A 21,903-nucleotide genomic window follows, 5' to 3' on the forward strand; every position below is an offset into this window, starting at 1 on the left:
GCCAGTGTCTCTTTGTCTTATTTCATATTTTTATAGTTTATAGTTAATGCAATATAGTTGATGATAACTGATGGCTTTTACTTTCATGTCACAGGTTTTGCAGGACTGGTTCTTAAAGGCTTCAGGTTTTACAGGACAGTTTCTTAAAGGCTTCAGTTCTTATCAATTAGAAGTTGTTAAACTTGGCTAACAAACTCAAATTTTCAGTTATTAAAATGCAGGTATATTACCAGTCTATTGTAGGATCACTCATATTTATATTTTTATCGTAGTGGACTCATCAAAACCATTTAATAACAGTTTAACTGTTCTATTTAGCATCTTCAGTAGTCACCCTTTGCCTAGTATATGTGAAAATGCACACTTGGCATTTTTTCATACTACTTTAGGTCTCGACCTGAAAAGTCTTTTAAACGGAATTAAAATAATTTCTTGCTAATCTGGACTCTAATCGGCTCCTTTTATTCTTTTTTCGCCCAATTCTTTTTTCATAAAAAGTTATTAATTTCTTTCAGTAGAAAGCCATGTTGTCAATTGGATTTGGGTCTACAAAGATAATTTTAAACATTGAAATATGCACCTTCATAATAATAGATGCTCAAAATCATGAGAAACATTTGTCAAATGATATCAAACTTTTGACTCGTAGTTTATATAATTATCATGTAGTTTAATATAGATTATTATTATCATGGTTTTAGGTTTTCATTTTCTGAATGGTGTTACTTGACCCCATTTGTTTCTGTCATGTTTGATTGTAGCAGATCAGGAAACTGCATTAAATTTACCAGTGCTTATAAAATATTTTCTTTGCCTCTTTCAGATTACATAAGAAAAAAATAATGATGTATTATATAACTAAACACATACAGTACGTGTGTATACTTAAAATATAAAAGTGTATAGACACATGTATAGATATTTTTTCAGACAATTCAAATATAAATATGTAATATACAAATAATTCAATTGTTCTTAGTTATATATGCATGTTTGTGAGTTGATATATACATAATGTCTTTGTGTGTACTGTGTATAAAAATTATTTAAACAAAAACTTTAACGTTATAGAAATGTAAAGCCCATTACTGAATTGTCAAAAGATTATTTGCTAATTGTATGAAAAGTTAAAGGAGTAAAAATGAAAATTCGGTCATCATTTACCTCATCATCATAAAAAAATGTTTGTAGCAGAACAGCATCTATTGTAACCAATGCAAGTGAATGGGGGTATGTTAACAACATTCTTCAAAATATCTTCTTTTGTGATTTGCTGAAGAAAGAAATTCATACAGGTTTGAAATGATAAGAGTAAATGGTTTTCATTTTGAAGGTGAACTACTCCTTTAATAGCTCATTCAATGGTTATATGGCATATTAAAATATGTTAACATTAACGTGGCAGATGTTTTAAATGTTTACTAAAAAGTTTTATGTCATTATGGCCATGACCGGCTGGTTCATGTAAGGAGATTGCAGGTTGTAATCTGTATGTACGATCAAAGCCCAGCAGGTCATTTCTGCTCGCCTTCATTTCATAGGAGTGCTTTAAACAGCAATAATCCTGGGATTTCTCTTCCATTAAGTGATGGCTTTTAGAAGTGTTGTGGGAGTGCTGATGTTAGTGGATGTGTGCTCATGTACGAACACACAAACTCTAAGCGACAGGACCTTTTAATCCATTCATGGTTTCACTTGGAATGAAGCAGTACAGACAGAATCATGCTGGGTGAACTTGAGGATCAACTTTTATTACCCGAGTGTACAGGAGTACCTTTACTGGAAATGATGGGCTGGTAAGTAGTTAAGCGTAGTAGTAAATGCTAATATTGTGATCTGCAATGTTTGGGATGTTAAATATAATGGAAATACGTTCTGTTACAAATAATGTCTCAATATAAAAATGTTTTAATTTAATGTTTGTCAGATCAACCAATGGATATTTGGACTCGATATGCAAAATGTTTTCTTTCGTTCTAAAAATCCACAGCTGAGATCAACCGGTGATGTGTCTCGTCATTTTTACTGGTAAGTGTCAGAATCCTGCTGTTTTGTGTTTAGATCAAATTAGTTTGGTTGATTTCTACAATTATGTGAGTTGATTGTGTGATACAGAAATGCGATCAATATAAATTCCAGGGAAGCAACACTATCTGAAGTATTTAGGTTATCTCTAATCTGTTCTTTGTTAATCATCATTATTTTTATAGTGGAGCGCAGCTGCAGGAGAGAGTGTGACACGTTAAATTATTCCTCCGGTCACCTGTTGTAATCTCTCATAGCTCCTGAGAGCACAACTCATTTGCAAAGTGATTGCTTACGCTTCATGACTACATCAGCATAATTATCATCATAATGTCTGAAACTTCTTTCAGACTTTTAAAAGATTATTCAAGGCAAGTGTTTTACGTCCTGAATAAATGTGTTATACGACAGCCGTTTAGACGGGAGTTCTAGTGTAACCTATTGATGTTCAATGAGGATGTTTGGCTTGAACAACAGTTCACCATCTGTAATCAATATGTGAAAGAATACTTAAAGGGATCATTTAATCACCTTTATGTCATTTAAATTATGTCACCTGTATGACACAACACAAAAGATGAAAAAAATGTCGGTAACCAAACAGCATTGGCCCCCATTGACTTCCAATGTATGAACACAAAACCCCAGAGACATTTCTCAAACTATCTTCTTGTGTTTTCCAAAGATGAAATACTCATAGGTTTGGAATGACACGAGGGTCAATAAATGATGAGAATGTTTCAAATTTTGGGCAAACTGTCCCTTTAAACCCTGAAGTGTGTGGTTCCCCTAGCTTAATTGGTGCTAGAAATCATATTAATCACTTAACTTCAAGGAACATACTAATTATTATAAAAACTGATTTAATGTACACTTGCATGTATCTGCTGACATATGAATGTTAAACATGTCAAAAAGGTCTTTCAATGAACATGTAAAAGAGCTTTTTGTCTTGAATTGCCTTTCGAGGTCTACCAGCATCCTCTAACTAAACTCATCTCCTGTTTCTCAAGCGTACTTCCTCCTCCTCCTCCCTCACGCCCCAGCTATATGGTCCTGCACACGGTCCTGTCCACCCAGTTGCACGTGCACTCAGGAGAAGAACTGCAGCGTCCTGTGCGACCGCGTCAGCATGGTCGACCTTCCCAAAGAATTCCCCTGCGAGGCCGCCTCCATCAACCTCGACAAGAACAGCCTCAAGTTCTTATCCGAGCGTGCTTTTGGCACTCTCCCTTTGCTCCGGTCACTCTCACTCGACCACAACAACATCTCCTTCATCACGCCAGGTGCGTTTAAAGGACTCCCCAACCTGCTGGAGCTGAAGTTGGCCCACAACGAGTACATTCGTTACCTGCACACCCGCACGTTCACGTCACTCAAACGTTTGGAGCGCTTGGACCTTTCGGACTGTAACCTGTTCAACATGCCAGATCGCATCTTCATCGAGCAAATTTCCCTTAAGGAACTGCTGGTTTTTCAGAACAACTTCCGACGTGTCCCGGGAACCCTACGGGGGATGGAAAACCTTACACATGTTTATTTGGAGCGCAATAAGATTGAAGCGGTGGCGTACAACTCTTTGCTGGGTCTGACCAATCTCAAATACCTCAATCTACAGGAGAATAACATTAGTGTTATTCATGATGAAGCTTTTAAGGATCTCCTGCGTCTGGAGAACTTCTACCTGAATGACAATCTGTTGGTCGATCTACCCCAGGAAGCTTTCAAAAGCCTAAGCAACTTAAAAATGATAAACCTGGGCGGGAATCTCTTGACCAACGTCTCCAAAACATGGTTCAGTGATCTGGTGGAGCTAGAAGTGCTGTACTTGGATCGAAACCGCCTGGTTTATTTCGAAGAGGGCGCTTTTCAGAACCTGACAAGCCTCATCACGCTACACCTCAACAGTAACAATCTCACAACTTTGCCATTCACCGTTTTTGAGCCCATTTATTTTATCGGCCGCCTGTATCTTTTTCGAAACCCCTGGGAGTGCAGCTGTGGCCTGAAGTGGCTCAGAGAATGGATGGACAGTTACAAGCTAGTGAGAGACATTCCTTGCGCATCGCCTTCCTCAGTGGCCGGCCTGGATCTGAGCGAAGTGGTCTACGCCCGTCTGAACGGGACCTGCGTGGATCCGCCAGAGCTCAACCTCACCACACCAGTTCCTGACTACACCACCACAGAGAACAAGTTCAACAGTCTCATTTCCAAACTGCTCCAGCAGGAACTGAGAGAGGAGATGATCAACTCCACAAACGCTCTGAGGAACGGCACCCAGCAGGACTCAGCAGAGAGTCAGGTTTCTGCTGGACCAGGACTGTGTGCTCTTTATAAAGTCTTGCTTCTTGTGTTACTTTTTCAAGCGCAGATTGGCTTTCTGTCTGACTGCATTAAGGTCTGTTGAGATGCTTTCAAAAAAGAAAGGCAAGAAGAAAAACGTTTAGATTAAAGGCTGCGATTCGATTAGACATTTTATATATGGGTTTGGACTTCTGGCAGATATTGGAGGATTAGATGTGACTGTGTCTTTAACACGATACTCGTGGCTCAAGGAGACCTGGGTTCGAGTCAGACGCGCATCATGTCCCGATGTCATCCCTCCTTTCTCACCCCATTCTCCTGTCTGCACTTTACTGTCTTATTTCAGTAAAGGTAAAAAAAAGCCGAAAAACATATTTAAGGAAAGAAAAAAGCATGTAACAATGTGACTTGATTTCTTAAAATGTGGATTGTGAACTTCAGTTATTGACACAAACATGTTTATGACATTGTATAAACATAAAAAAATCTATTAGGATTTTTACTCAATTTCCTTGTGTGTTAATATAAAAAGCATTGTGTGCAAAAACATGACACTAAATGTTTTAATTCAATTATAAAAAATTACTATAATTCTTTTTTTTAAGTAAAGATAGAAAAAAAATTATCAAAAAGTACATTTTTCATTTAAAGAAAAGTTTTTTTTATGCAAAATGCAATATATTTTTCTTGTAAAAATTTAGCAGCTCAACACAATAAATAAATTAATCCTCGTTTTTTTTTTAGGAAACAGTTGATAATGCGCATCTGCAACACGTTTACATTTTCTGTAGTGTGTTGCCTAACTTTGCTGCATTTGTTGTGTAGTAGAAAAGCTTCTCGCTATCGCTTCACCAGATGGTATAACACGCTGTCCTCTTTTGTTTGGTTCATTGAACTGGGTGAGTTTCCAGTTCTGGAAAATGCATTAGCAGTTCTATTCTGTAAAGCTTAAGTGCATTTGCTAATGTAAGCTGCTTCATATAATAACCAACTGGATTGGCTTTATTATAGTTCTGGTCATTATGAATACATACCTCTTCTATCCACAGCACAACATAGATTATTTGTGGATGATCGCGCACTCGATCTCCTAATATACCGACTCCATGATATAATAAATACACATAAATGTACACATTGGAGATTTGTGTGAGAACCGTAAATAGTTTTTTCAAAATATACTTAAACATCAAACATCTAGTTAACAAAAATTAGATTTAAGCACAAAGATCATTGTATTGAGTGTTAAATAGACACCAAATATTAATGTGCAAAAATCCTTAACTGCATATTGCATTTATTAAACATTATATTGTATTTCTGAGTTATTAAGCCAGAACTATTTGGTTTAACTGATCTCAGAAGAAATGCACTCACAGCTATACACAGAGTTTAGCCTCGCGTCTCATCCAAAATCAAATTTCATACTTTTTGTAGGAAAAAAATAGCTGACCTAATTCATTTCAATTTATTTCACAGGCAAAAATGACCAACTACAGTTATGTAAGAAATCTATTACATTATTATTGCGTTAGCTACCTCATATTTCCATTTAAGTCTATTCACAGCAGCGAAATGCGTCTCCTCGACTGTATCCAGTTTCACATTCCATTGTTTTAAGTCTGTCTCACCCATGATAATAAATCTGATAATCCATGATATAACTGAACAACAGTCCAGAAAACCTTACAAAGGACTAGTGAGCATGAGGGACATGTGAATGCCACATATGTGCGTTTAAAAGGTGCCGTACAATGCCATAGGTCAAGCTATCGCTCTCCAACTCATAAATGGATTTTGATCCCAACTGCCGTCACGCAGAATCAGCAGCTGCTGAGAAAAATCTGGCAAAACAAAACGATGAAAGAGCGGCGAAAAGTTTCCACTGGGCCTGTCTCTGCCAACTCACACCGAGAAAGGCAAAGCAAGAGCAAGAGACGACATACAGCACAGAAGACAAAGACAAATTCTTCACCACGTAAAAGGAAATATATTTAAAAAACACTCTCATACCGAAGAGCTGCTCCGTCATCAACAGAAGAATTCACACAGGGCAGTTTGTCATTTACAGGACCGTTCAGATGAACACACCTCGTCGCCTTGTGCCACGTCGTTCACTCAGCTTTTTCTCAAACAACTGCATGGGAATCTAAATGTTGCTTTGTTGTTGTTGAATCAGCTCAATTGAAACATTACTACTCTGAAATGACACATTTCTGAAATGGCAGAACAGTTGTTTGTTGTTGTTGTTCTATTTCCAACGAACCCCTTTAATCGTACAACAAATAAAAATCTTGACCATTTACAAACACATCATACTACATGATTGGTAAAAATAAACTGTTTACAAAGTTGCGAAAATGCAAGGGATGTGCATAGGTCTTTTCTTCATAGATGTTTAGCTCGTCACCGGCTCCGTTTGAATGTGTTTGTCCAGACGAATGGAATGTTTGTCTGCTGTGGGTGACCATCTGAACACAGCTAACACTGACAGTATGGAAGCTTGTGAATGTTCACATGCATGAGATCTCATTCAAATCTCGAAAACATTTCTGCAGACCTTTAGAGAGACAGTATCCACGTGTAGAGGAGGGGGAGCTGGGAAAAACAAGTTGGTTTCAAACGTGAGCTAAATAACTTGACTGTGGGCTGGAGTGTGCTGAAGCAGCTGGGCTGTGCTGCACGGATAATGTGAGGATTATGTTTGACGGCCGAGTTAATGGATGGGTCGGACAGAAAAAAGTAACTAGGATTCTGCTGTAATAATACTGCTTTTTTTTCTCTGGTACTGACGACCAATGTCCAGCAAACAATATTATAATGGGGCAAAAAGGGATACTGTCTCTTTAAAACAAACGTCTACAAAATGTTGCCTCCTAGCTATATAGACATGACAATATTTAGCAATTTACTGATCTTTTTTTAATCGTTACAACACTACGTCTAGGTAGTCTGTGAGGGGCCAAGACGGGGCTCACTGTAGGGCTTGTACATCGATGTTGTTAAACGTCAGCGGTGGGTCTCGCTTCTATTTTCATCGAGGGAAAGTTTTTCCGTTTTTTTTTTGCAGAGATGCATTGCAAAGTGTGAGGTTGCAGGGGCGTAAGGTTACAGGTCGCCTGGGTTGCCGTTTTAATAGACCCAGGACACTGGCACCCACTGGGCGGTGGTGCAAACCAGGTCCATTGCTTCCTCTAGGAGCCGGATAGTCTCATCAATCTCATTATTGATGATGGTTTGGTCAAAGTAGTGTGCGTATGTCTTCTGTAGGATCTCAGACTCCTTCTGCAGCCTCTGTAGTGACTCGTCCTGCAGAATGAAAGAACGAGAGTGAGCGAGAGAGCAGACGGCAGGTGGAATAGAATAAAGGTGCAGTCAGACTAGACTTCGCGTTCCATTCGTTTTTTTTCCAGGGATGGTGGAAGAGCGTTTACGCAAGCACATGCTTTAAGTTCTTAAAGTGATAGTTGACCCAAACAGGAAAATTCTGGCATCATTTACACACCCTCATGTCATTTCACGTGTATGACTTTCTTTCGTCGGCAGGACACAAAAGAAGATATTTTGAAGAATGTTGATAACTGGCACCCATTGACTTGCGTTGGTTTTGTGACCATACATTAGAAGTGAATGGGGGCCAACACAGTTTGGTCACCAACTTTTTCTAAATATCTTGTTTTGTGTTCTGAAAGAAAGAAAGTCATACAAGTTTGAGAGTGAGTAAATAATGATGGAATCTTTGGGTGAACAATCAATTTAAGGCGTGACATAATTTCCTGCTGCAAGTAAGTCTTTATGCTCAAAGTCTAGGGGACCCTTCGAAAGATCAGATACCGACCATGTGCCCATAAATGTTTATCACATCATGAGAGGGAAAAAAAGAGGAGGTGGAGACACAGAGCATGTAGAGGGAGAACTGGGAGTGTCTCATTCACTAATTATTTTGACCATACGCACAACAGTTTTAACCATATTGTGTTGATAAATTTGGATTATTCTAAACAAGATGGCATGAATACAGTTAGAAATTTGTACACAACATCAAAAAAAGATGTGCGTTCATGTGTGCTAAATTGCAATATTTCAATTATTGTTGCATCACCTATCCAGTTTATAATGATCATCATATATAATAAATACAGTCACAACAGGTACAGACGACATTCGCACAGGTTTTAAACACAAAAAACAGTTAGTAAATGAGACCAAATGTATTGCCATTAAAGACAAGTACTAGGACGGGGTATGGGATTTCTGAAAAACAGCCATTTACCCTCATAACCTTAAATGTTTGGTCATGAAAACAGATTAATTTATTTTGGTAGAGCTGTAGTGGGCACTAATAGAGCCTAAAAGGGACTTCCTGTTATACTCACAGGCAGCTTCCTGCACCATCTGGGAAGCTGAGCGCATAAGTGTAAGGCAAGGTAAAAAAAAAACCAAAACATGAGCCAAAACAAAAGAAGCATGCAAAAGAAAAGAGACCTGATCGACAGATTGAGCTGAATAAAAGAAAGTAGAGCAAATGCTGTGACGCATCATCATAAATGATGTTTGGGTAACGTATGATCTTACCTCATTCATGCCGGGGGTGATGGTGGGCGCAGCGATGAAAATCACAAAGGGAGCGAATTCAGCTGTCCGTAAAACCTTCAGTGCCTGTGAATAATCATGAACAAAACTCTATTCAACGCTGTTTTGGATATTCATTTTCTCTTTTATATCTAATATTTATTTTTTAATGATAGGCTCAGTACCACGACCATATAAGCAGAAAGACCCTTGACATTCACCTGTGGCTCTACGTCCAGTATGGCTACATGTCCCTGCTCATGGATCTTGCGTATCGTTTCCAACCGCGTGCCGTACATCGCGTCCTCGTGGCTGCCGTACTCAAGGTACTCGTTGTTGGAGATGTCCTGCATCATTTGGTCGTGGGATACAAAGTAATAACTCTTGCCGTTCTCTTCATCTTTCTTTGGAGGTCTCGTCGTGTCTTTTGGGGAAAACGTTGACACGTCAGCTTTTCATTTTTGACTCAGATTGACAGTGTGTGAAGACATGTTTCTTACGTGGAATGGGATAAGCGAATCTGTCTGGGTGTTTGGTGATAAGTGTGTTCTTGATGTGTCTCCTGCCAACACCGTGGGCACCTGCCAGACGTGAAAACAGCACATGTAAATACCAAACGCTTTGTGCCAACTGACACGTGAGGTGCGGGATTAAGCCCAGATCGACATACACACCTAGCAGCACTAATGTTTTCCTCTTGAACGCTTGCAACTTGACGACCTCCTCATATGTGACCAGATCTAATTGGTCGAACACTGAAATAAAGCAGGAAATGTTATTTTGAGGAGAGAAGGATTGATGTTGTTGTCATACATGAAGAGGGAAGAAACGCTTGTGTGCTTTGTTTGGTGTTGAGGAGAGCTAGTCATGGTTGGGAATACAGTATAAGGACGCCGTTGCGTATGTAATGCTCAAGGCCTGATGGGTTATTCAATACAGCAGCTGAGCGACATTCAATCTTCACTGTACCAATGTAGCATCAGGTGTCAGTGCGTTTAAATGTAGCTCAGAGACACAGGTCACACTCACAACATCCCAATCCGGAAACATATAAAAAATTAATTATTCACACTAATGTCAATCACAATCAGGGCTGTCAAACGATTAATCACGATTAATATATTTAATAATACATAAAATAATATATAATAATATAAAAATCAATATACACACATAATTTAAATTATTGGTAAATATAAATAAATACATGTCAATATTTTCTTAATATGAATACATGTATGTGTGTTTGTGTGTGTTTATAAAAACAAAATTAATATGCACAGCACACAGACTAATTTTAAGTTGATTCGGGATGCGATTGATCACGATTAATCGTTAGACAGTCCTATTGAAAACACATATCACTTTATTTCTTCAGTAGAACACAAAAGAAGATATTTTGGGAAATGTCTCGTAGGTTTTGTGTCCATACAATGGAGGTCAATAAGGGTCGATGTTGTTTTGTTACCAACGTTCCTCCAAATATCTTCTTTTGTGTTCTGCAGTATAAAGAACGTCATACAGGGTTTGGAATGACATAAAGGTGAGTAAATGATGAGGATTTTTTTTCATTTCTGTGTTAACTGTCCCTTTAATGGTGTAAGTTAACTGTGAAGTGTCTGCTAAATGCCTGAATGAAATTGTAAATGGCACTGTACAGCACCCATTAAAAACGGTTGAAGTAACCAATAAAATGAACCATAGCTATAGCGGTGATAACATTGCATAAGTCAGACGGGCTGCAGCGTGCATGCGGGGGTGTGCTTGTGCTGTACAGTAGACGGTCAGTTGACTTTTCTGTGGGAAATGTGAGCCATCTGTGTGTCTTTCAAGTGAAAAGCTGTTGCACCACTCACTCATTTCTGAATAGATGTTTTAAATGATTCATGTTCCCCTTTCACATGACCTTGACTGTGCAGCTCTACATATGTACAGTGCTTATGGATTTGCACATAGAAGCTGTCATGCAGAAGATCAGTGATGGAGACATACATACATACTTAAATAAAATAAAAACACAGCATAACTAAATAAAAAACAAACCACACAAACATCTAAACAGGCATGCACACACGCACACACACACACACACATACAGAAAAGGTCCTGCGTTGATTCTATAACAGTAAAAACACGTTTCTAAGAAGCCTAAAATCACCACAGCACAGGCACTGAGACAGCGAAAGAGCAAATGAGGCACTTTTACGCCACAACGTTACTTACATGCAAAGAGGCCATTGGTAGATAGACAGCATGTAAAATGGAGAAGGGGGGGTCATTGAGTTATGGGTCGATAAACAGAACATCAGTAAACAAAGAGAACAACTAGCACGCTCAAAGCTGAAATGCTGGAAGCACAGAGACATGAGCGAGATCATCCAGTGATGTCAGCGGCAGCGGTGAGTTCAGACTTTACTGGATGACATGCCGGCGCTCTGAATAACAGCAATGCACTCACGATACACAACAATGCAGCGTATCAAGACAAACATATAATATGTTTATGTTCTTGTGATAATATGAACATTATAATTTGTGGTTATGTTTTTAATCACAATATAGATATTTGTGCATGGAAGTCAACTACACATATTCCAGTCAGAAAAACGTTACAAATGACTATATTCAGAACTTTCGGATTCATTCTATTTAAATGTAATACTCAGGAACATTAAGTCACCTTGAAGCAGTTTTTCCAATTACTTCACATTCACAATTCCCAACCGCAACTTTTACAAACCCATCCTGCCCATGGTGTTCCCCCGTAGAGTTACACAAGTCTAGAGGAATATGTGAGGCCTGTTTGCTGCCTCTCTGTCTGACTGAGCTGAAACCAGACTCTGTAAAGTGGGGCATTGGGCTCTGGTGGGATTATGTCTGATCTGTGTTCTCCGCCGCTGCTGGCTAAGGGGGCTTTGTTCTCCGCAGACTGTTTGATAATCTAAATGACTGTGTGATCAGAGAACACTGTTAGTTCTTCTGAGGTCAGAAACGTTGCAAGCAAACCCAGATGTGAATGCTCGGGCAATATTTTAGAAGTACATGTTTTTTATAAATACTTCAACAGAATTGTTGCATTATTGAGGCACCCTAGGGGGCGACAGAGTTGCCCTCAAATGTTTTTACAATTAAAGGGATAGTTCACCCAAAAATGAAATCTGTACAACAGGGAAAGATATTTGGAAGAAGCACTGCTATGGGTAGTCAACGGTGGCCAAGAACTGTTTGGTAACAAGCATTCTTCCAATTATCTTCCTCCGTCTTCATCAGAATAAAGTAATATACACAGATAAGGACAAACTTGAGGGTGAGTAAATGATGACAGACTTTTTATTTCTGGGTGACCTGTCCCTTTAAACTGAATGTATTGTTATCAAGGGAGCTAGATGCTAGTTTAACAAACTTTTTCAACAAACTGTTGTTCTGGAATGACATCACACTATTCCAGCAACACTTGTACCTGCGTTGTGTTATAAATTGCTTTCTGACACACATTTTGGAATGCAACAGTGTGTGAAATTGAGGTGGCGTAGCTGGAAGGGTTCGTTTTTGTGTTTATTTCTGGCTTTATAACTGGAAAACACATTATTGTCAATTTTAACTATTCCACACCAGCATGACAAGCAACAATAATACAGCCATATAGGATCATATGTGCCACGACCAAAAGCTAATAAGCTTAAACCTACTAAACACTATAAGCTTTTAATTCACATTACCAGACATTTAAAAGCAAAGTACAATGAATTCGCTGCATTTCCGTCATTACATACAGAGGTTGTAATATTCAGACTCTGCACATTTTAGAAGGCAACATCTCATTTAGGATATATCACCCAGCTCTGTTGAGTATTAGTTAATGTAAATATTTTACAGTGACTTCCAAGAAAGACACTCTCTGTCTTTCTATCTCTGTCTCCTGGCCGCCGCCCACCAGGAGACACCTGAACTCACAAACCATAAACTCTTCAGGGACAGCATGACCATCTCACTTACAGTCCCTGTGAGAACGCACACACAAACACACTTGTTGCACGGCGCAGGTCTGTAAGCAGGTGTGCTCATCAGTCAGGTAAATGTGATAATGAGGAACAACACCAGTGTCTGAGTTTAATGAGTCTCTCGGGTACTTCAACTAAAATTCAAGACTCTAGCTGTGACTGTTTGTGTGGTCAGACTCACACACACTGTTACTTGGTTATGTGTTGACACAGGTCAACCTACTATTTGCGGAAATGCTGCAGTCAGGGTTATTTGAGCCAGACAGTACAGGGCTGTATCACCTGCCTTCGCACAGAGACACTCCCTCACTGCTTATTCACAACTACAAATCCATTCAATGGAGACTCTTCCAGCAACACCATACTGACAAACATCTCATAAACATCATAGTCGGTTTGACTGAGAAACACAAATATATAAACATACCAATAAACAGAATGTTAGTGATGACCTCACATGATTTTCCACATGGACTGAGCTTATGAAGGTAAACAAGTGCATCGTATACCATTATAACATTTTATCTGTTTTACATACTTGTATAACTATGACTCCTTTTTTTGTTTTTTTTTATAATTCATGTGCACATCTCTCTTGATGCCGTCATGTTCTCGTGACATCATACACCTCGGAGATGCCTTCTAATGCACATTTCGCAGTAGGAAGGGCATTACAGCCATCAAAATACACTTGCAAAAAATCTCTTTAGATTATTGTTCTCACCATATTAGCACATATAAACACATCCAAATACACTTTCACTTATGTGGCAAATTAGAGAATACTTATTTGTAAGAAAGAGACGTTTTTGAGAGGAAGGGAGTGGGGAAGCCTACTGGAAACGTTACCTGCATTGTGTTTTGCTAGGTATTTGTCTTTGTATTGCTTTTTTTTCTTGCCAAACCAAGTACAGCTCGCTTGCTGTTCCTGCTTGGTCTTCTCCATGGCTATACACGCCACCCGCCTAGAACACAATAAACAAAACAGCACAAAAGAGAAACATATGGTGAGTGTGCGGCATATCTGTTAGCTTTCACGTAGCACGTGTTGTCAGCGGATGACCTCAACACAATGTTTAGATGATGGTACTTCCCCATTCACAACCTACTGGCTACCATGACGTAACACAAGATTTACAGCCGCGGATAAAATCAAGAGACCATCCTAAATTTTCATTTAATCAGCATTTCTAGGTGTATTGTGGGCATTCAAGTCCAGTGTGGGTTGAATTTCGACCAAAATCAAAACTCAGGAATAAGGTCATACGACTGCAACGTAAAAGACTGACGGCATGGCAAGTCACATGAAAACTGTGATACAAATCCAGGTTATCAAATTAGATTGGTTTTTGAACGTTTCCTAAATACAAATATTACTGTTTTAACTGTTTTGCTTAAAAGTGAATATGAACTTGTGTCTGAAAAAATAGAGCGTATCCTTTCTGTTATTTTGACCTGATTCTCCAGTTTTCAATTTCTGCCAATAAATACAAACAGGAACAATATTTATATTTGAAATTTGGCAGAATTATTGTTAGTAGTTCACAAAATGAAACAAAATAATAATTTGACCTAAACACAAACCTATAAATAGTAAATTCAAAAAAACTGACGATACATTTTGAAATGGTTTCTGCGTTTTCCGTGTATAATACAAGAAGACATGTTGTCAGAATGTACTGAACTCACCACTCCTGCAGCTCAGGTGAGGGAATCAACCCTGCCGTGCCATTCTTGGTGTTTTCCAGCTTGCCTTGCCACCAGTTATGGTCGTCTTTGTTGATAATCTGAATGATGTCACCCACTCTGAAGCGAATCCCTGCTTCTTTACAAGGGATGAGGTCATCCTTCACCGGGTCATACTCGAACTGCGCCCGCACGTAGATCTGAGGAGAAACAAGGAGATGGAACTCGGGTCAGAATGGCGCGGTGAGACAACGGCTCAAATGCAGCAAAGGAAAAACTGATGGAGGAGGTCAGGGTGCAAGTGGAGATCGGGTTGTGATGAGCGGCATGCTCAGATAAAATAAACATCTGGGTTTGGTTATTGGTGAAGAGAAGATGCGTGCGAGTTGTGCAAGTCTCTGTATAAGTGGATCAGTGATATGACGGGGCACTTGCTGGTTGTCTAGTGAAATGAGAAGTGACGGTTACGGGTGTCATATCGGGTCTGAGGGTAGAGTGGTGTGTTACTCTCACAAAAAATAAGTCACAGCTGTTTTGATCGCCTTTAAAACTGCCTTCATACAGTACATGATAACATTGGATCGACTAAAGGAGGCCTAGGATTACAAATTGTTTTACTTAAATCAAGCTTATCCTTATATTTTCAAAGAATGATGTGTTTGGGTCCTTTCTATGTTTGGACTTAAATGGTTACACAACAGCTTTTTAGAGCAGTGGATTGGGCTCGTTTTTACATCTTACCTTGATGGAAAATTTATCGTTGATTGGAGGTCTGGAGATCTAGGGCATGAGAGCATTACAAACATCATGCAATATCACGGCACTGTGGCGGCATAAGAAACGTTATACTGTGAATAGGGTTAGGTGAGATGAAGAATGCAACTATGAAAGCCAATGTTCTGAAGCTTGATAAGGGGAACAAAGCAGGGTGGACGTCAGTCACATCACTGTCTTATCACTGGGAAACGAGTCCCAGACTAGCCAACACAGACAGACCCGTTCGGTCAGATAGCGCCCTCTACTGATCACCTCTCTCTATTTTCTCCTCAGACTATCAGGAGATGATTCTTCACAGTGAGTACATGAGACCTAGAGATTAGTAGAACAAATTGTGATGGGCTTTGATCCCTCATGTTGTCTTTCAGCCTTCGTGATTTAAAGATTAATGACGTGTGAAAGGAAACACACACCACTCTAGAGCCAAAGACTGCACAGAGGTTATGAGAGGACACACTCAAGAATGTGAAATACTTGCTCTATACTTTTACAAAGCTGAATGGCAGTTGGGTCAGTTTTGATTTATGGTGTCGGAGTTGCTTATTGTCTGTTACTTTCTTTATTAAAAAATATGCATGCTGACAACTGTAGCCCAAATAAATACTTGTCCTGTAAATCCCACTAAGTCACTATTGGTGTTAGTGCTGATCGAGTAGTTTAACAGGCAGAAAGCATAGTGCTGAAAGCAGCGATTCACTCTGGATCATAATTCACTCAATCTACACGCACAGATCCACACAAAAGGGATACACAAGTGTGCGTGTTACAGAGCAGTGGATGTACAGTATGAAGCACTAGTCAATAGAGGTGTCACACTGAGAGATGCTCTATTTACCTGACGTCCTTTCGGCTGGATGGTCAACGGCAAGTCCTGCAAAGCAAAGTCCAGCAGTGAAAGACAGAACAATGACATTAAAAAACAAGTAAAAAAATTAAAACAACAAAAAAATTGTGTGTGTTGAAGGAAACCATTGAGGGTCAATATTAGAACAGCAACACAGAAGAAAGCAAAGAGCAAGCAAGCAGCTTCAGCACCACACGTCAATCAAGCATGTTGAGACACGAATGAAAGCATCAGTCCTCCAACTATTGAGAATAACAGACAGATTTCACCCGTTTCAAATTAAGGGAGGGTGATGTGAGCAAAAATCTATTTATGTTATTGAAATTTTTTATTTGATTGATAGTATAATGAATATAATGAAGGAATCTGAATACCACACATTTAACCTACCACACATGAGAATTAAATAAGAAAAAAATAATATAAATATAAACATACGTGGGCAATTCCGTGAAAATTACCATGAAAATAACAGCACCGATATTAACATTTGGTGGTTCAAATACCCATGTGATGTCTCTCTTCAAGTTTTTTAAAGCATTCGTTTTATTTTTAGTGCATGCAGGTAAGTGGCATTTTCAGGATTCTCACATCCATAACGGTACATATTCTTAATAAACGTACAAGTGGAAATTAAGATAAAAACTATTTCATGTTTTATGAAGAGACATCTCTTCTCTTTTAATTTAGTATAATTGCGTCAGGTTTGTGCATTTTAAACTCCCAAGTCCTTTTTTGCCACATGTTCATTTCCCTTTTTTTTTTAATCGAAAACTTGTGCATAGAATATTTTTCTGAAGTGTAAACTCTCATTATCAAGTCTATCTGGTTTAGTAAAATATAATCAGCATATTGGTAACAAATACATTCCCTGAGCGTTTTTGTCCATAATGCTGGAATTGCCCATATACAACATCTTCTGCTTAAAAACTAAAGGATCCTCATACATTTTTTTAAACTATGAATATTTCCTTTGACCTAATGGAAAATATTTTTTCCATTTCAAAAACCTCTTCACGTCCATGATCCGGTATCTTCGCTTGCGGTCAAACAAGCATTATAAGAAAATCTTGCCAGAGCTAAAACTAAATGGCTAAATACATTAATTCCACAAAAGAGAGGATGTAACTTTGTCAGACAATGCTCATTCCCCATGTGGTTCCATTTTGATATACAATTTTCAAATAATTTAACATTTTAAGTGTCACTTGACCCGATTCAAATATCACGTGGTTCTATTGGATTCATTAAGTCTGGTTCAGGGAGTCTGCACTTCTTTTATCGTTGTGCTCAATGGTTCACAAGACACTTATCAACTGACCTAAACTGAAAACTGTCACTGGGAAGTTCTGTAGTTCTCACAGTATGTGATGGGACACATCTAAAGAAACAGCTTTGAAACTGTCAGAGTATGTGGGATACACCGCAGCACAGAGCACACCTATTTGTGAACTGAGATAACGGAATCAAAGAAACTGTATTCAATGGACGTTAGTCACGGTCTTCTTCAATCTTTTGTGTTTGAATTACTAAGAGGTTCATTTAGAAAACACCGAGATACAAACGGAACAAACTGAAAAACAAAACTGGACAAATTTAGGAGCAAATGAACAGGATGTGACTGCAGGAACGGGGTGAAATAACCACAGACAACATTAGGAGATTGTTGGGGGGGAGCTGTTATTTAAGGTAGCCTGGGGTCCTTACCAAGATAGAACTGTTAATGCTGGAATGGCCATTAGCAGGGGACTGTCTGGAGGTGGAGGGGGATTCTTTCTGTAATAAGATATAAAGGTCAGCGACACAGCAGAAAGACAGCAAAGCATACCGGAAACTAGACAACGTTACTTTACTAAATAAGGGACATATTATAATGTGGGGATGATTTTAACGTTAATAATTTTTATTTTCTAAGCATGATAATGTTAGAGTTGCTGAAAGGATCACGTTGTGAGCGTCAGGCTGCACTGCAGCTTCCCACCAGATGAGGGAGCCACATCAGCACCGTCTATGTACTGTATATAGATATTCCCTAAACATTTATGTATTGAAAGGACTACATTTTAATATTTGATGAGGAATTTTCATCCCTATTTTGATAATGCGACAGGGCAAGGGAGAGAAGACGTTCGTGTGATACAAGGTTTTTTTAGCTGTGTTCCGGTATCCTGGTTGTAAAATTAGTGTGCAGTAGTGTCTGAGCCGGGCCTTTAGGAGCGGCCGGATGGAAGGTTTTGGGAAGGAAAGCGTTAACACGATGCAGCCACCAGGCAGTCAGTTAGTCACACAAGAGTCCACAGCAATCAAACTGCACCACGCAAGGCCACGACAGGCCAGCGAGGCAACCACAGCACTGCAGAGAGAGACTGAAAGCAGAGGACAGTAAAGAGGCCACAGAGACATTACCTCACAGGACTGCTGCGTCCGGTAGCACGGTACGATCTTAAACGTGATGCTGCCTCGCATTTCACGCTGCAAAAAAAAAAGATGACTGATAGTGAGGGTTTGACAAGTGTAATGTTTAAAGAAGCAAAAATTAAAGATTTCTGGGTATTACTTAGGGGTGGTTACTCAGACGTGGCCTAAAACTAGTCCCAGACTAACTTTAATGTTAGAGGTGTCTTGATTGATAACATTTACACAGACATATCTTTAAATATATCAGTGGGATTGTTTTGACTTAAGATGCATAGCAGTGAGGTTTTTTTGTAAAGTATTTTTTTAAGATGACTTAAATATCCTAATTTAACTGAGGCCTAGTCCTGGTTTAAGCTAATCCCTGTCTTGGAAACCGCCCCATAGTGTATTAGCTTTAAAGCTATCTTTAAATTAGCAAACAAACTTCACTTAAAGGAGAAATTTAAAGACCATCTTCTGGTTATTAGGGGTGTAATGATACACTTAGCTCACGAGTCTATACAACACATGATAAAGGTTTCACAATTTAAAGTGTATTTTAAATTAGACCAAAACAATGATTTGTTATTTAATCATTTATTTTCAATAAAGTTTTTTGTACACACAACTTGAATAGAAATTAAATGTTCTGTATGTAAAATGATACTCCAACTTAAAAATGAAAATACTGTCATTGTTTACTCATCCTCAAGTTGTTTCAAACCTGTAAAAATGTATTAGTTCTGTTGTACACAAAGAAAGATATTTTGAAGAATTTAGGAAAACAAACAGTTCTGGAGCACCTTTGACTACCATTTTTGACTACCCCAGAAATCTCAGTTGCTAACATTCTTCTGATTATCTGTCTTTGTTTTCAATAGAACACCAAAGAAATTGACAGAGATTTGGAAAAACTTTGGGGGGACAACAGTAGGGTGACTACTATCCCTTTAAAAAAAAGAAAGAAATTACATTTGCACTCACAAGCATCTTCTGAAGCTGCTCCACCGTTTGGTTTGCTACGCCTATACCGTTGATCTCTCTGATCTCATCTCCAACATGCAAGGTTCCTGTTCCACGTGTGAGAAATGTCACATCTTACAACATTCTAGCATTCTTCACACAGTTATATAACACAATCTGATGAATTTGAACCTGACCCCTTCACAGCTTGAGTTTCAGGGAATCTTAATGAATGTAAGTTTGTCCTGCTTGAATGCTGAAGGTAAAACACACTCTCTGACAGCATGTGAGTGTAACCTGTGTGCCAATGTCACGGTACTGCCAAGTTCTAAGAGCTTGTGCAATCTGTCACAGTAATGTGCAAACATGCCTTTAAGAAGCCTGTTAGAAAAGAGCTGTGGTCGTCTATTAAATATGATATGTAGAGATGGAGAAAAAGCAGGGTAGTAAATTCAAAAATAGCTGTGCGTGTTGAAATGTGGACTCTTTGATTTCAAAACAACTAGCATTAAATGAAGGTTCGAGACGATGGTTAAGTACCTTGTCTGTGGATCATTCCTCCATGCATTATTCTTGCCACGATACAATGGTTTTGCTCGTTCATTTTCAACGTGATGCCCTGAAACAGTTCCGAGAAGTTAGCTAACACTGTATGGGTAACCGATACGAAACCTTTATCAACGCTCAGATATAAAGATATGTATTCTCACCACAGGATATTTGCTAAAGAGTTAGCGTTTGTGTAAGCTTTGATATCCTGTTTGAATGTATACAGTATATTCAAGGAACATTTAAATGAACACATCACTGTTAACATTGTTTTGACAAAAACTCTCCTGGGTCATTCCTAATATTCAATGCCATTTCCAAACAGGAACCTTCCATAAATAAATGCTAAACTTTCTATGACTTTATATTTACAGTTGAAAGAAGGCTTATTAAACAAACAAACAAAAAGCTCAGGATATTAGGTGTGGTCATTTTTTACAGCGTGACACATACCAAATGCCATTTTGTCCATTCATTACTTGCTAGTAAACATAAAAACATAAAATGTTGGTTTTATTTAATGAATATTTAAACTACATGGTGAACATGGTGGACACAACATAACAGGTTGGAAAATGACAGGAGTTACTTAAAAATTCTTTAGTACATATCATAGTGTTCTATGGTGCAGATGGGTTAATTTTAAAAAACAAGCTTTAGAAAATTAATATAATCCCATTTTTAAAGCAATAAGCCCCAAGAAGCAGTGGGTTACAGTGCATTTTATAACAGCTAAGGGCGTTTTATAAAACGGTTATTCCATATGCGTAGCAACGTTAAATAAAGGTTAAATAAAATTATACTTAGGCTATGTAATGCGGTCAGCTGTTATAAATCGGGGTATTTTATAACTGCTTAGAACTCAGCTCTGCCAATCAGAATCAAGGACCAGAACTGACCGTTTTATTTATTTCTTTGGGACCCAAATGGCGCTGAACAGTAGGAATGACCCTGTTTCTTTCTAAGATTTAAAGCATGGAAAAAGTGAACTTTATGCTGGTGTGAAGCACCATTAACCTCTATTGCAATACAAAGTGAGCCTTGTGCACCTGCTGTCTAGGTAGGGAGCACTCCAGCTGCACTTCATATAAGGCATTTAAGCATTCAGGTTTATATACAGTATGTGTTTGTGTAACATGGGAATAGCAGCACACGTACCATGGGTTCATCTGTGTTCTTTTGAAACTGAACAAGACGCACACGTGTGACGTTCTCTAGGTCCATCTCTCCGTTGGCGCTCTCGGGCGAGTCTCCGTTTAGGTATGGTGATGTGGGTGGTGGTGTGACCCTCAATGCCTCGTCACTGTACACCTCATGTGCCACAACATCATGTGTCTGAAGTAAGGCCTGAGACATAGAGATGTACAGTTAATAAACCTCCCTTGTAAAAGTGGTTTATTTTTTCATTATTTTACACTTTTATGTGTTCATGTCATTGGCTTTCAAGGCATCTTCAACGTTAGCAATACAAATATACTAGATTGGGGAGTGGATTTGGCATGACGATATTATAATGTTGTGTTCGTGATTTCTACAGTAGGTTTTGATGATATTCTGGTCTGTAGACACGGCTCAATCCATCCTCTCAAGCAGGACTTTTTGCACCGCATGTGCTACAGACATAAATTGTGGAGCTTGTTGAGGGCAGCTGTGCTGTTGCTTGTTTAGAGGTACCGGACTTTTGCCGGGTAGATGATAAAACAGAAAAAATCTCAGACTTGAACAGAAAGACACAAGTGAGCCATACAGTATGGAGGAATGTGAATATCATATAATGGAGACTTG

At 38.7% G+C, this 21,903-nt stretch overlaps 2 protein-coding genes across 17 annotated transcripts in view; one reads left to right on the forward strand and one right to left on the reverse strand.

Annotated features, from left to right (window-relative positions):
• Positions 1–1,996: 1,996 nt before the first annotated feature.
• nyx (nyctalopin) lies at positions 1,997–4,769 on the forward strand. Its single transcript, XM_056755456.1, has 2 exons — positions 1,997–2,028; positions 3,039–4,769. Exons 1-2 carry the CDS (start codon positions 2,007–2,009, stop codon positions 4,430–4,432), a joined length of 1,416 nt encoding a protein of 471 aa, XP_056611434.1. The 5' UTR covers positions 1,997–2,006; the 3' UTR covers positions 4,433–4,769.
• Positions 4,770–6,561: 1,792 nt separating this feature from the next.
• Positions 6,562–21,903, reverse strand: part of caska (calcium/calmodulin-dependent serine protein kinase a) — a 115,700-nt gene continuing 100,358 nt past the window's right edge. For 6 of the 16 annotated variants that reach the window (XM_056755801.1, XM_056755804.1, XM_056755802.1 and 3 more), the window contains 14 exons: positions 21,277–21,465; positions 20,110–20,188; positions 19,591–19,676; positions 18,616–18,681; positions 17,917–17,985; positions 16,201–16,236; positions 15,330–15,368; positions 14,592–14,788; positions 13,752–13,867; positions 9,576–9,656; positions 9,402–9,482; positions 9,123–9,325; positions 8,905–8,988; positions 6,562–7,638 (listed from right to left, as the gene is read on the reverse strand). In XM_056755801.1, coding sequence (XP_056611779.1) covers positions 7,462–7,638; positions 8,905–8,988; positions 9,123–9,325; positions 9,402–9,482; positions 9,576–9,656; positions 13,752–13,867; positions 14,592–14,788; positions 15,330–15,368; positions 16,201–16,236; positions 17,917–17,985; positions 18,616–18,681; positions 19,591–19,676; positions 20,110–20,188; positions 21,277–21,465 — 1,503 coding nt within the window. In that variant the 3' untranslated portion in view covers positions 6,562–7,461. The remainder of the gene's footprint in view (positions 7,639–8,904; positions 8,989–9,122; positions 9,326–9,401; positions 9,483–9,575; positions 9,657–13,751; positions 13,868–14,591; positions 14,789–15,329; positions 15,369–16,200; positions 16,237–17,916; positions 17,986–18,615; positions 18,682–19,590; positions 19,677–20,109; positions 20,189–21,276; positions 21,466–21,903) is intronic. The other 10 variants (XM_056755805.1, XM_056755810.1, XM_056755813.1 and 7 more) reach the window with 6 other exon arrangements.

This window comes from Triplophysa dalaica, chromosome 8 (genome assembly GCF_015846415.1).
Source record: "Triplophysa dalaica isolate WHDGS20190420 chromosome 8, ASM1584641v1, whole genome shotgun sequence".
In the NCBI taxonomy this organism is placed as follows: domain Eukaryota; kingdom Metazoa; phylum Chordata; class Actinopteri; order Cypriniformes; family Nemacheilidae; genus Triplophysa; species Triplophysa dalaica.

Bases quoted from the DNA above. Each gene is read 5' to 3' on its own strand.
- nyx (XM_056755456.1), top strand. From the start codon at position 2,007: ATGTGTCTCGTCATTTTTACTG. The intron at 2,029-3,038 runs GTAAGTGTCAGA...CTGTTTCTCAAG, and splicing joins GTGTCTCGTCATTTTTACTG to CGTACTTCCTCCTCCTCCTC.